The sequence below is a fragment of the Phasianus colchicus genome, chromosome 16 (assembly GCF_987193195.1).
Source record: "Phasianus colchicus chromosome 16, bPhaCol1.hap1.1, whole genome shotgun sequence".
Lineage (NCBI taxonomy): Eukaryota > Metazoa > Chordata > Aves > Galliformes > Phasianidae > Phasianus > Phasianus colchicus.
The window spans coordinates 1381816-1395594 of record NC_143451.1 but is presented as its reverse complement, the minus strand read 5'-3'; the positions used below and the strand labels follow the sequence as shown (position 1 = coordinate 1395594).

Sequence of the window (13779 nt, the reverse complement as noted above, 5' to 3'; positions counted from 1 at the left end):
GCACTAACTGCAGCCATCAGTGTGTTCTGCGGGCACGAGAGGAGGGAGCCCTGCAATTCTACACACACTGATGCTGTAAAAGCAAGGTTAACCTTCTGCAAAGGTGTCTCAAACTGTGCTACAGGAAAGTGAAAGCTGTTGAACATGCTCAGTTATTAAACAGAAGCTCTGCGTTCTGAGGTGTTAGAGATAACTGTGCTCACACCTCAGCTTCTGGGTCTTTCAATTTATTGTCTGACCCATAGCTTTGCACAGTCTTTGTTTTGTATGAAAGCAGCACAGAGCAACAACTTCTTTGTTTTCATCTGACTTCAAATTTCTAATGGATTGATTTATTTGTCCACACCTTTTCTGCAGCACAAAGCTAGAATGCAAACTGCAAAAACAATGTTTCTGCTAATAAATCGGTGACTTCAGCAGTTATCTTATAAACACTTTACAGCACATCTTCAGAGCTACCACAGAGTGTTTTTCAAGACAGTACTCATGGAACCACAGAGCACATCCAGATCTGTGGACTGCAACAGCCGTACGCCAACACGGCAGCACCTGGAGCAGCTGATCCTCATAGGGAAACACCTTTCCTGCAGGTTCTTATCACAGAACTCAGGACAGCCGTGTGACAGCTTACCTGAAACAAGGGCACATCCTGTGCCAGGAATTTGGCGAGGTTCACATCCATCAAAGCGCGCAGCAGCAGCACGCTCTCATTCTCAGCTGGGTACTTGAGCTTTAAGTTTCCTGCTGCCGTCAGCACAGATTTAACAGCACGCATGCCATAATCGTAGTGGTGCTGAGATGAGAGCTGCTCTGAGCACAGGCGGTACGTGGCCACGATCTTCTGGGCAAGACTGTGGGAATTAAAATAGCACGAGGAGAAGGAAAACATCTCACCATGCCAAGAAAACAATTTAAGCATCAAAATCACTGCAGCAACTGTGAATATGCAGACCCACCAACCAAGTAATACTTATAAGATACCTCGGAATCAAAACCGCACACTGTGATGTGCCAGAGAATGTGTGTGCCACTCAGCAGTTCCACTTAAATTACATTTTGCAAGTGGTTCTGTGCAGAGATATGTATCTGTCAATATGAGGTGGTAAATGAGGACTGGCAATAATGCAGGGGGTCAAACAGTACTTTCTGGAGCAACCAAACAAGATGGCTTTTCCAGAACATTATGCTTTAAAGGTACATATATGCACGTGTGCCTTACAGAGGAATGAGGTCTATTAGACTCAATCAAGGTGGAAAATTCAGCACGCCTTACCTTCGAGAGTCCAAAAATCCCATGGAATAAAGTGAAATTTCTCCAATCAAAGAATAATCCGGTACCATCATGGCAACTGTTCGAAACAATGCCTACAAGAAAGGAATATTTAAGCTCACACTGCGGAATTTGGTAATAAGCTGTGCTTGTTCTGTAAGAATAGTATCTCTGAGATTTGTGAACTTGTAATAGTCATGTTATTCTTTCATTCCTTTAGGAATCATCTGAAATAAATGAGATCACATTAGAACCATTACCAGAACTGCGATCTTACCAAGAGGTCTGTGCTCAGCGCTGTAAGAACAAGTATTTAGAGTCATAATTCTAAAGAACTATTAACAGACCAAAACAGAAGGCATTATTCATCTCACTTCTGTAACAGACACACTAGCACATGGCTTGGTTAATGTCTTGTACGAAGTCATGTGAAGAACACATGCCAAGTCTGGGAAAAGAACCCTATTGGTCTTGGTAGTTTCTCAAGAAGTTGTTAAAATGAAATCAAATCGGGGTTTGGAACTCCAAGCCATTTTACACCACGAGAATTTCCATTTAGTGAAAGCACAGCTAAAGCTGCAAACTTATCAGGCTGACTGCGCTGAGACCTTTGTCTGTGCATTTTGTACAGCCCTGTGTTTACACATTCAGTGAACAGCACAGCAGAACAAGTTAGATCATTGTATTGCTTGGTTGCTGTCTAGCTTTTCTTATCAAAATAGATGAGAATCTGCAAATTCTGTTTAATTTCTACAAGAAATCAGGATCCTAGGGTTACCTTCAGATTATCAGGCAGCTCAGCCCGGCCAGCATAGCCAGGATTCATCGTGATGAACACAGCACAGGTGGGATTGAGAGAGATCTCAGTGCCTTCAAAGATGAACGTTTTGACTTTACGGACAATAGCTTGCTGTATGCTAAGTATTTGTTGGGCGACCACAGACAATACTTCAACCTAATAAGGCAGAGCAGATTGGAAAACATCAGAAGCACAAAGGTTTATACATTTTGATGGCTATCTCCTGCAATCCTCCAGGTGAGAACCACTCAATGTAAGGCCCAAACTGACAACCGAGCCTAAATTTTAGCTGTCTTTTAAAGCAATGCTCGGAAATGTCATACTCCCATTCTCTATTTAACCAACATACAGATACCACAAGGCTTCTGAAAGCCTCCTCCCAAAGAAAATACAACCTGCCTGAACATGGACAGTTACATCGGGTGGCCAGGAGGTTCCTCGGGATGCCCCCAGAAGCACTGGCCTTCTGCCTCACACTACAAAGAAATCAGCATCTTCAGAAAGACTGACTCGTTCAGTGCCCCACATGGAGGGAAATGCAAGGAATGGGTAAAGCAGCCCAGGGTAATCCTCAGTGCCTCCCGTTCCGGTTACAGAACACTGAGAAATGAGAATGCTAACGCTGGAGTTCATTAAAATACAAGTTACAGCAGACAAATAGAGAAATTCAGCTGTTAAAGACACCAAAACATAAAGAAATACAGATCTTTGTGGAATTCCTAGGCCTACTAGTATTGACCCAAATCCAACTCCATCAAAGCATCAGTAAAGCTCTCCGTATTGCGAATCTGAGTTAACAAATTACCTCAATCCGATTGAATTCATCAAAGCAGGACCAAGCCCCAGACTGTGCCAGACCTTTGAAGAACTTGCCCATCGCCTTGTAATCAAGACCATCTGAGCAATTGAAGACCACGCACTGCAAGAGAACACAGAGACAACATCTCTCAGGATTAACACCAAATCCATTACAAAATTCCTAGCGTCTAAAAACCAGGAAAGGATTATTATTACCAATTTTGGATGACTGAACGATGATGTCATATAGACAAGATACAAAATGCAATGCTCTTACCAACTACTACTTTGAATAAAGTTTGAACTGGCAGAGAACAAACAATATTTGATTAAGAACAGCATTGCAAGAAATACCTACACACCCATACAAAAACCAAACCAAACCAACTACATTTTAATACCTGTTTAGCTAGTGCTTTTGCCAGATCTTTAGTTGTTTCTGTTTTGCCAGTCCCAGCAGGTCCTTCTGGAGCTCCACCAAGATTTAATTTCAAGGCACCCATTAATGTCCTATGTAAAGAGCACAGCCATTAGAAACAGTAATTATTAATAGTAAATTGTCTTTGAAGAATGGGACCAGTATCTTCCTACACAGGTTCCTTTGGCAGTGATTTATGTGTACTTTGCAGCTTGACCTAGCAACCTGCTAACATCCCACAGCTGGTTCCCCGAAGTGGAAGCTTACAGTCACCCTCCTGACCTGCAAGGAATGTTGAGGATTTTTATAATGTGCACCCACTCCGTACATCCTCAATGAACAATCGAATGTGCAGAACCACAGGGAAAGTGGCAGAGTTTGCAGAAGGACATGGAGCTCCCCATGACAATAACTTTAAGCTGGCTTTATAAACAAAGTCAGTCGTTAGAGAAGGCTGAAAATGCATGAAGGTTGTTTCCCTAAATAAGGAAATGACCACGCTCTCCAGGTGATATTCGTAATAAAACTGACATCCCTGCTAACAGGGGAGTGATCTCTTTCTTTTACAAGCCATTCAAAAACTCAGCCACCAAAAGCAGTCGCTAAGTCTGGATGAGGCTGCTTGCTCACTGTTTGCACTAACACTACTGGAGACAACCTCTGTTTGCAGGCAGTGCAGCAGTCTCACTGTCTTTCCACTACCCCTGTGCATGGCAGAACAGCAAGTGGTTGCTGGCCTAGGCAATAATGTCAGCATTTAGCTGCAGCTTGTGTGCAGCAGCGAGCTCACAGCGGCTCTGTGCCCAAATAACATTTTCACAACCTCTCTCTGTATTTGCCTGGAGACAGCTATCAAGAAGTATCTTTAAATCTCAAAATCAAAAACTACCTGCTGAGATGACCCATGTCTCCAGGGTACACTGGAAATGAAGACCCAAATGCCCTTGGAGGATGAAGTGTTTCCATTTCAGCCTCTTGCGAGCAAGCAGTGGAAGAGTCCCCCACCTTCCTGCAGTCAGGCACCAGTGACTCTATAGCTGCTCTTCACATGACAGGTGGACACACCTCACATGTACGCCTTACTTTACAGAAATAAACTCACCAGTGTTACCATACAGTTCTTTACATTTCCACTACTATCACCTTCCAGCTTTTTTCAGAGGCACTTTCCTGTGTACAACAGATCAGCACTCTACTATACAGGAATCCAAGTGCTGCAAATACCTTAACATATTTGGATAAAGAAGATGGGTAAGATCTGCCTCCAAAACCTACATGGAACTCTTAGATGCTAAGGCTCCTACAATTATTAACTATAACAAACGAAATTAAATGCAGATTGCAAATCACTAAAACAAGATGCTATTCATACACAACACAGCTTACCTGTAACACCGGTCCGTTAGCGGGGTTATAACCAGACGTGAAGAATTGCCCAGATATTCATACCCATATTTGGCTTCTGTTGTAATCATTCTCACTATCACATCCTCCCCTTCCCAGTAGTATCTCAGCTGAGAAATCCACTGGAAGTCATTCAGATCTGTGATTTTGTCTTCAACCAATTTTTCAACCACATCACGAGCTGCAGAGTCAGGGACAGATTGTTTTTAAAAATCACTTCTACTATCTTTGCTTACTTAAAACAGTGTAGAAGTAAAATAATATTTCCTTACATACACATAAGAGTAAATCAACATTTAGAGCAGCAGGACAAATTTCACGTTGGAAAGAAATCTCCAGCTTCTGCACAGGGAATCAGCTCCACCTGATCCAGGTCCCAGTGCCAGTCCTAAGCAGATGCAGAGCTGTGCAGGGCCGAGCAATCTCCATCACTGTGCAGTCACTTTGTAAAGGCTGCTTGAAGTCAGTGCCTGAGAAGCCTACTTGGGACTGTATTTTCTCATTTTCCTATTTTCCCTGATACTGCAGAAAAAACCACCAAAATCCAATCTCATGGCCAAATTCCACACTGATAAATAGACCACAAAAGAGCCAGGAAGTGACAGAACGCTGTTTACATCAGAATTTAGTCTAAAGAGCAAGATGCAAGATCTCAACAGTTACACAGCTGCATGTTTGAACTCTGTATGATGGTTAAACATTCAAGTCCAAGGCCTACTTTTCTTCCTTCTTCACTGATACATTGCAGCAACCCAAAAACCAAGATTACTGTTGTTACGTATTGAGGCAAAGAGAATTTCAGCAAAGACTGGAAGGATGCGTGAACAAAAACTTTACAAATCACTGCATCATGCAGAGACATAACAAGTGAAATCATTATTGTAATGCCTGCCCTAAGAAAGTATAAAAAATGTTTTAGAAAGAGAGAATAACCTTTTTTTTAGTATGACTGAGCAGAACCATTTTGCTCATTTCAAGCAGTGAAAATGCTGGAAGAGCGGCCTGCTGCTCCCAGCAAGAGTGCGAGCAGCTCCCCTCAGCCCTGCTGCCCTAAGAAAAACAGAGGGCCATTGGGAAAGTGCTGAGACCGCTCACAGAGGCTGCTCGAGGTTCTTGTGCCTCTATCAATAGCCGGACTCCATGCACCAGTCCAGCCGCTGCACCTGATTTTCGTCTCCTGGGAAGTAACCAATGAAAATGACCACCACTAACCCTGCAGGTCGTCTCCTGGCACGGCCAGTTCGGTGGAGGAAGAATTGGAGCTGCCACTTTCCACGGCTCACCAAAGCACAGCAGCGCTGCCCCGTATGGAACAAGATGTGCTTACCGTGCACATCGATGACAGTAAGAGCTCCCAGAGTCAGCCGGGCTCCGCTGGACAGTTTTCCTCTCACCAAGTCAACAATGTCTCCAATCTGCTGATTGCTCTCCTCCAAGAAATCCTGTCACAGAAGCAGAGCGCAGGCATGAAGGCAGTGGCACAGGGCTTCCTGAGCTTCCTGAGCTCCCGTGGGTGCAAGACAGAGCTCCTTTCAGAGCGCAGCGACGGAACGCCCAACAGCACTCAAACTTTTAAATACTCTTTCCTACTCCTACTCTCTAGAGTTCTATTGCACTATGAGCATTTTAGAAAGCCTTATGGCCTGATGTAAGCAGGAGTGTTTTTCCCCCAATAGAAATGCCAGATTTCTGTCACAGGAGATGTGCAGACTCACTGCCAGGTAGATCTGGATTATATTCCTTCCGGAAATTTGTAGTTAGCTGTAAATGAATAATACCAATCCAAATCTAAGGTTCTCCTAACTTTACTAGGAACATTTCAACTTATTTTCTCCTGAGTTTGCGTTCATGATGTAGGCAATGGGACTGAGTGCAACCTCAGCAAGCCTTCCAGATGAGCCAACCCAGAGAGAGCAACTCGTCCTACAGCTGTGCTGCCATCCAGACCCCAGCAGGCCAGAGAAACAGGCAGCCAGCAACCCTGCGACTGAGGATATGGAATAGGATCCTCAGGTAGTGTTAAACACCACAGACAAGTCAAACAGAAGATGTGCAGCAAGGATACAGAAACAAAGTACTAGCTTTAAAATGCAGTACTTGGTATAAAGTTTTCATGGTTAAAAAGAAGTCCAATCTACTGACAGAACAAATCCCCCAATTAATTCTCACACACTGTTAGGATCAGACAAACAATTTCAGCAGAAATTATTTTCATTACTTGATCATGCATTTCATCAGCCCCAACTGAGCGTTATTTGAACATCGTGTGGTGACAGCAGCACCACAAACACACCAGGAGAAATAACAAGACTGCACAGAAGAACAAATCTGCTTCACCTTTATGGTAAGAGAATCTAGCAGTAGGCAAACAACTGTGACACACTGCAAGACAAGATTGTTGCCTGCAGGTTCCCCTGCAGCTTTGCAGGTACAGATGGGAGGTAGGAATAAAAGAGAGTGCTTAACAAGTCTATGACTGTTTGTGTTGTACTTTTATTTATACCAGCATAATCTTATAGAACAGTAACATCACTTCCTGCAGCAAAGCCACTGAAGATACACAGAGTCAATGAGAACAAGGGAACAGAAAATAAAGCAGGATAATACTGCAGGAATAAGCTATAGCATGTTGCTGACTGATTGTCTTCTTGGTTAGACAGGGGTTTTCTTAATAAGCACTAAACTCTGATTAAGGCAACAGCAGAAGAAAATCTTACTTGTAAGGTTCCTTTCCTTATGGCCTCAGATACTGCTTCTGTCCAGTAAATGGATGAAACACAAATCACCACCTGCCCAGGCCACTGCAGTACCCAAGCTTTTCGAGGAACCTTGAACACAAAGATCCATTTCAAAGTCACATAAACACATTGGATCACAGCACTGTAATAAGTATTTTTCCCAGTTTCTTTTGTCTCACACTGAAAATGAATGAGAGCTGGCATGGAAAACTTTGTCACTTTTTCCTCAAGAATGTTAGAACTAAAACTTCACACACAGTACTGAACAAGGAGAGCTAAATTCCCCTTATCTTCAAACAGGCCGCCCTGCCTAAGAAAAATGGGAACAACCTGTTCACATACAGTTGCTTGTGAAACTTATTTTGCACTTGAATTCGGGACCAATTACCTTGACGTATGCTCCTATGCCATCTTGAAGAACTTGTCTCACACTGGCCAGCATCATTTCCTCAACTTGCAAAAGCCATTTTTCTACCATGCCCTTCAAGTAGGAAAAGCATCGAGTCAATAAGCATTCTCTGATTATGTTGTTCTTAAAGTGCATCAAATACATCAAATTCTAATAGACTTTTCTCTCATTTAGGAGGACAAAGTAGCTAGAAATTTTCCAGATTCCGACAGGCACTTCTGCAGCTAACACTGCCTTTAGGCAGGCAAATCAACTACTGCAGAGAATCCAGCTGAATCAACACACAGGGCTTCCCATAAAAGAAAACTGGAGATGCCAGCTGGCACAGTCAGATAAGCTTGGTCATTTTATCCCAGGATATTTTATTCCTGGAAGATTCAGGGAGTAAAAGGTGGTACGTGGACCTCACAACATTCCCCACCTCTCATCTCTGTTTGGTTACCATTCAGTAATTCACCTTCATATCTTCAGGTTGAGAACAGAAAAAGGAGGGAATGAGAATCCAAGAATCACTGAGGTTGGAAAAGACCCCTGAGATCATGCAGCCCAACTGCCAGACACTTCTCAGCACTTCCAAATTTGAAGACTACAACAAACAGTGGAATTACGATTAACTGATTTCACCTTCAGCAGTCTTGGAAGTGCCTCACATTCAGAGCACAGCATTCTAATTTAGAGTACGGATTGCCTTGTGAATTACCTCTGGTTTTAGCAACAGCTGAGATGAAGCAAGTTACCCCTCTGGCCCCCCGTTCCTGCCATTTCTATCCTGCTGCTTTCCTGCCTTTTATTGCCAGGCTTAATGCACGTGCAATGAGGTGACAGAACAGTGCTCAGACAGCAGGGTCCCTTCCAGCCCAACCATTCCATAGCGCAGGACAAAGACAGAGGGCAGTCTCTGGCTTGACCACCCAGCCGCCCCCCGGCCGAGGGCTGCACCTCCTCGGCGGCACTCCTCTGTGCCCTCATTCCTGTGTTTCAGCCATGCTTCTGTCGGCACGCCTATCCGTTCACGTATTTACACAGATGTACGCACAGCACGTTTGTGTCACACCTCTGAGCAGTGCGTGTCGGCGCAGAGCAGCGCCCGAGGAATCTGCCAAGCTGTCACACCTCACTCATGTCTGCAGGAATTCCCTTTTTGTTTTCCATCCCTAAACGCCTTTCATGATCTCATCCTAAATGTTTTAAATTTCATTCCCCAAAAACATAGCCTGTAAGCAAAGCATACATTTGATATCACAGTAAGAAAAAAAAAATTACTTTTGCATTTGTAGGATAGATTTTATCTATAAAGGGAACGACTTCCTTCTCCGAACTGATCATGCCTAGAATCTCCAAATTTTCAGTGAACTCCAGCTGAGCAATTCCCTCAAAACACTTCTTTAAGTGTGGCTGCACTCGGAGGGGATCCTTTGTTTCAGAGAGTATTTCCAGCAGTTCATCATTAGACAGGAAAAAGAATCTGCCAGAAAAATACAACTGATGAATATGAACATTCCAAGCACGGAAACTGTCATTAAACATATACTGCCTGCACAATAAACTGTTTTTACTGTTGCTTATAATGTCAACATAACAGAGGAGAAATCATTATTTCAGACCCTTTCTTTCAAGTTACTGTTAACATTACATAACTTATAACAGTTGCTTCAGTCAGAATTTCAGCACAACCTTCTTTTCATGCAGTGGAGGAAGAAGATGGTTTCTCAAACCCACATACAACTCTGGGAAGAGCAGATGTACCAGTGCAGCCAACGAAGACCTGCTAAAACACAGAATCCTGCTCCTCACAATCATTTATCAGCCCTATGAACTACACCTCTCTGCACAGCCAAAGAAGGTAAGGCAGAGACAGAACCCCAAAACAGCCAGGGCAAAGTAGCAGCTTGCCTCAAAAATGCCCCGTGAGTGGTGAAGTGCTTCTAATCACGGATGGAAGCAATGCCAGGGCAGACTTCTTCCCCACCTCTGCCTGTCCTTGGCACTGCAAACTTAGCTCAAACAGAGAAAAACTCATGAAAATCTGGAAAGAACAACACAGTTTCAACTTCTGTTTCATGGCACTGTCCCACATGAGCTTACGAGATGAGACTTAACAGCTCAGCAGAAACTGTTAGAAAGAGTTTACAGATTTTTAGGCCTGATTAATTAATTAATTTACCTTGGGAAAAACAATCTCTTCTTTTCCAAGTAAATATTCAATCCCTTCTGAATGTCTTCTAAGAGAGTGTTTGCTTCCTGCAGTCTGTCTAACATCCTGGGTTGGTCAGTTGCCACAAGTACCCGGGAGTCCTTCACCTGTATAGGAACAAATACAGTACGAATTGCCGAAAGGTTACTAAATGTTTGCACATGAAAATTTAAAATTGAAATGTCCCTGCAGCCCTCCATCACCCCCACAGCATCCAGCCTCTAGAGAAATCTTAAAGCCCTTTTACTACTACACCAGATTTCAGACCTTCTTGTGACTTAAACACAAACAGCTAGCCCTAAGAACCAGCAGGTCCATCTTCTCAGCAGCAATAGCGATGTCGCTGGATACACATAACAGTGCATGCTTTAAATGCATTAGCACTCACCACTTGTGCCATGATGTCCTTCCAGTATGCATCCACAATACCAAACTTTCTGCCCTCTTCTGGCATTTGAGCTATAATATCTTCTGAACTAAAAATTGGTTCCAAATACAACCACGTTGCCTGACATTTCAACCAGCTATCTATGATGTTTTGCATTAAAGTCAGCTTTGCTTCCCAAGCCTGCATTGAAAACATTTAATATGTAAGATTAATGAGCAGCCACTTGAACACGTAGATTGATTAGAAGAGTGACAGTAGAAGACCTCAGGTTACCAAAGTAATGCAGCACTGCATTCCTGTGTTTTTTTATTTGGAAAAATACTCTGGAAGAGTTTCCTCTGACAGACCTACTGGAAAGAACCCTACTGAAAAAAGCCTAAACGTCCCAAGAGTGATACTGCACCATTCATGCGTGCCTTAATCCCACACACAGTTTACTTGATGAAAGACTTCTCACTGAACAGCAGTTCAGAAGTGCATTCTGCACCTGTTTCTCTTTAAATGAATTGATTAGGTCATGAAGCAGTTCTCCAACTCAGACCCGAAGGAATATGGGACTACGGCTCACGCTTCCAGCTTTCTTCAAGGTGATTCTCCTCACAGGAGTGATTTGGCTGACGGGGATCTGCAGCTAGCAATCAAGTGAGAGCACACTGTGTGTGAATGAAGCACACACACCTGCAAAATAAATATGCAGGCCAAAGGGGCGAGAAGCTTTTCAAGTATTTGTACAAGGCTTCACAGTTCACAACTTTTGTACTGGCAGAGGTTTGTGGAGAAGCCTGCAGTGGCTTACAAGGCGTTCAACAGCAAAAACCCACAGACTTTTCTTTCTGAGCCTTTGTACTCCAGCTGGGAACTGATTTGGGATCAAGTCTGCAGCAAGCATCCAAAAGCTGTGCCAGGCCAGCTACAAGAGCAAAGCATCAGCATTATTTTTTAAAAACTATATGAATATTCCTTCTAAACAACAGCACACTTCTGCACTACCATTTCTACAGCGAATGGTGGGGAGAACTGCTGGGACCAGCAGCTACATTTGCTTTAGCTGTAAAGCGAGCTTTGCACACCTTTGTCTGGATACCATCAGTTCAAAGCTCTTGGAGAAAAATATGAAAGTGTGATCCCTTGAAACGGTTCGAACTATCAAACTATACAAAACACAAGAAAGCATTACAGAAACCACATCATGAGAGACACACCAGCTCAACCAAGCCAGCTTTTTCTTACCCGGCATTCGGCTTCCATTGGTTTGATGAAGGGAGAGCCACACATCGTCTGAGTCTTAACAATGTGATCATCCAGTAAAAGCTGGATGTCATCCACTGCTGACAGGATGCTGTTGTTCTGCAAATACATCACATTTTAAGGTAAGCCGCAGTTGCTCCTTTTCACTGCTTCTCAACCTCATGCTCACTCAACTTCCTGCCACCCCGTCCTCTGATGGCTGCAGGCAGGAAAGCAGCAAGGCACTGAGCAAGCCCAAAACACATCTGCAGGTACAGTCTCTCTACTGTGCATCACTATTTCAAAGGTCAAGGGATACACTAGTGTTGCAAGGGAATTTAGCCAGAGATGCTAGTGGTTATAACCACCTTTTCACAGAATCACAGAATGATTTGGGTTGGAAGTGGCCTTCAAGACCATCTCATCCCAACCCCCTGCTGTAGCAGGGACACCTCCCATAGCCCAGGTTGCTCACAGCCCCATCCAGCCTGGCCTCGAGGCTTCCAGGCAGGGGGCATCCACAGCCTCGCTGCGCAACCTGTGCCAGTGTCTCACCACCCTCACAGTAAAGAATTTCTTCCTGATATCTAGGCTAAAGCTACCCTCTTCCAGTTTAAAACCATTTCCACTTGTCCTGTTGCTGCATGTTCTTATAAGAAGTCCATCCCCAGCTTTACTGGAGGCCCTTCAGGTCCTCAAAGGGCTGTAAGGTCCCCCTGGAGCCTTCGCTTTTCCACAGTTCGTGATTTCCTCTGTCTTCTGGGCAAGTGAGACATTTCACCATTGTTCACCTTTCTTTACAACACTGCAGAAGCTCTCAGTCTCACCTATTTCTATGGACGAATATGTTGAGATCACAAATGTTCCCAGACACGAAGGTCTAAACAGAAGAATATGCAGTAATGGATACATTTGCCCAGGCCCTGGGTGTGATACTGCTTTCCACCGTGCCACCATGAAACAACAGTGGCTTCCTCTGATATTGAAAATGAAAATAATTATTTTCAACAATGCACATGTAGAGTTCACATTTACTCACAGTATCTCTGTATTTCACGAGACTGAACTGCATGCTGATCCACTCTGATTTCATTTTCTCTATTGATTTCTCTAAAGAATACTCCTTACTTGCAGCTGCTCCGATGGGTTCCAGCCTAAGTTGAAATGAAACAGAACTTTGAAATGTTTTTGCAGCCGAAGAGCTGCTAACTTTTACATGGATTTCTCACACAGATTCTCATCTCAGGGAATATTTATGTGCTTCCAAGCTCACCAGGTAGAGAAATTAGTATTAATTTAGATACAAATATAGACAGAAAATTCTGAATGCAGAAATTATGTGCTTTGGGAATATGACCATTTTTTGTTGCCTTGGTTCCACAAAGACACCTGACAGCTCCATCAGGCTTTGTTAAAATACAGCTGTGAAAACATGGAAGTTCTAAACATGCAAAAAGATTAAATTTGTTATCCAGCATATGAAACAGTGATTGTAAAAAGAAAAAAAAAAAAAAAAAGAGCAGAGTAAGATTCTTACTGATCAATGTATTTTGAGAGTCCCAGTTCCAGCATGTTTAGAAGGGTAGTGCTCTCATTGGGTCTGATTTCACATCCCGCAATTTCACTAATCTGAAAAAGAAGCAAGAAGTAAGACCTATTGCCAGGAGGTGCACCTGTAACAGATTTATCGAACAGCAAGAAATAAATGCTGAACAGCGCTCACGTAACCGACCCATTCCCTTTTCTGCCAAAAATTACTTCAGAAGAGCTCAGATCCGTACCACTGGAAATTCCAGAAGCTGAGCTACAAAGCACCAGAGCACAGCATGTTCCTATGGAGGCACACAGGATTCCCCAGCAGGAGCAGCAGCACAGCCCAGTTAGGGCACAGCCTGATGTACCTGCTCCCAGTGCCTCTCCTTCATCCCGCGATTGCAGGCAAGGGACAGGAGAGGAAGATGCTGCTTAAACTTGTCGAGTTTGTACTTTGTGCTTTCTGCTAAACGCCTCGGCCCGGCCAGGTCTGGAAAACTCTTGCTGAGCTTGTACATCGTTCTCCACATGTTGCCAATTTCTTCAGTAATTTCTTCAGCGTTCAATTTCTGGAGAAATCCTGAATGCAGCAACATAGAGA

The 13779-nt window shown here is 43.5% G+C and overlaps 1 protein-coding gene across 7 annotated transcripts in view; it reads right to left on the bottom strand.

The window, feature by feature from the left end:
- The window catches only part of DNAH3 (dynein axonemal heavy chain 3), a 71702-nt gene that overhangs the window by 35800 nt on the left and 22123 nt on the right, over positions 1–13779 (bottom strand). For all 7 annotated transcript variants that reach the window (XR_016471649.1, XR_016471650.1, XR_016471651.1 and 4 more), the window contains 16 exons: positions 13547–13758; positions 13183–13274; positions 12685–12799; positions 11649–11765; positions 10419–10598; positions 10001–10137; positions 9100–9301; positions 7816–7908; positions 7407–7517; positions 6017–6131; positions 4672–4870; positions 3269–3377; positions 2875–2988; positions 2049–2225; positions 1274–1365; positions 632–851 (listed from right to left, as the gene is read on the bottom strand). Coding sequence is in view for 1 of the 7 variants with exons in the window: in XM_031595467.2 (XP_031451327.2) it covers positions 632–851; positions 1274–1365; positions 2049–2225; positions 2875–2988; positions 3269–3377; positions 4672–4870; positions 6017–6131; positions 7407–7517; positions 7816–7908; positions 9100–9301; positions 10001–10137; positions 10419–10598; positions 11649–11765; positions 12685–12799; positions 13183–13274; positions 13547–13758 (2285 nt within the window). In the remaining 6 variants the exon portion in view is untranslated. The remainder of the gene's footprint in view (positions 1–631; positions 852–1273; positions 1366–2048; positions 2226–2874; positions 2989–3268; positions 3378–4671; positions 4871–6016; positions 6132–7406; positions 7518–7815; positions 7909–9099; positions 9302–10000; positions 10138–10418; positions 10599–11648; positions 11766–12684; positions 12800–13182; positions 13275–13546; positions 13759–13779) is intronic.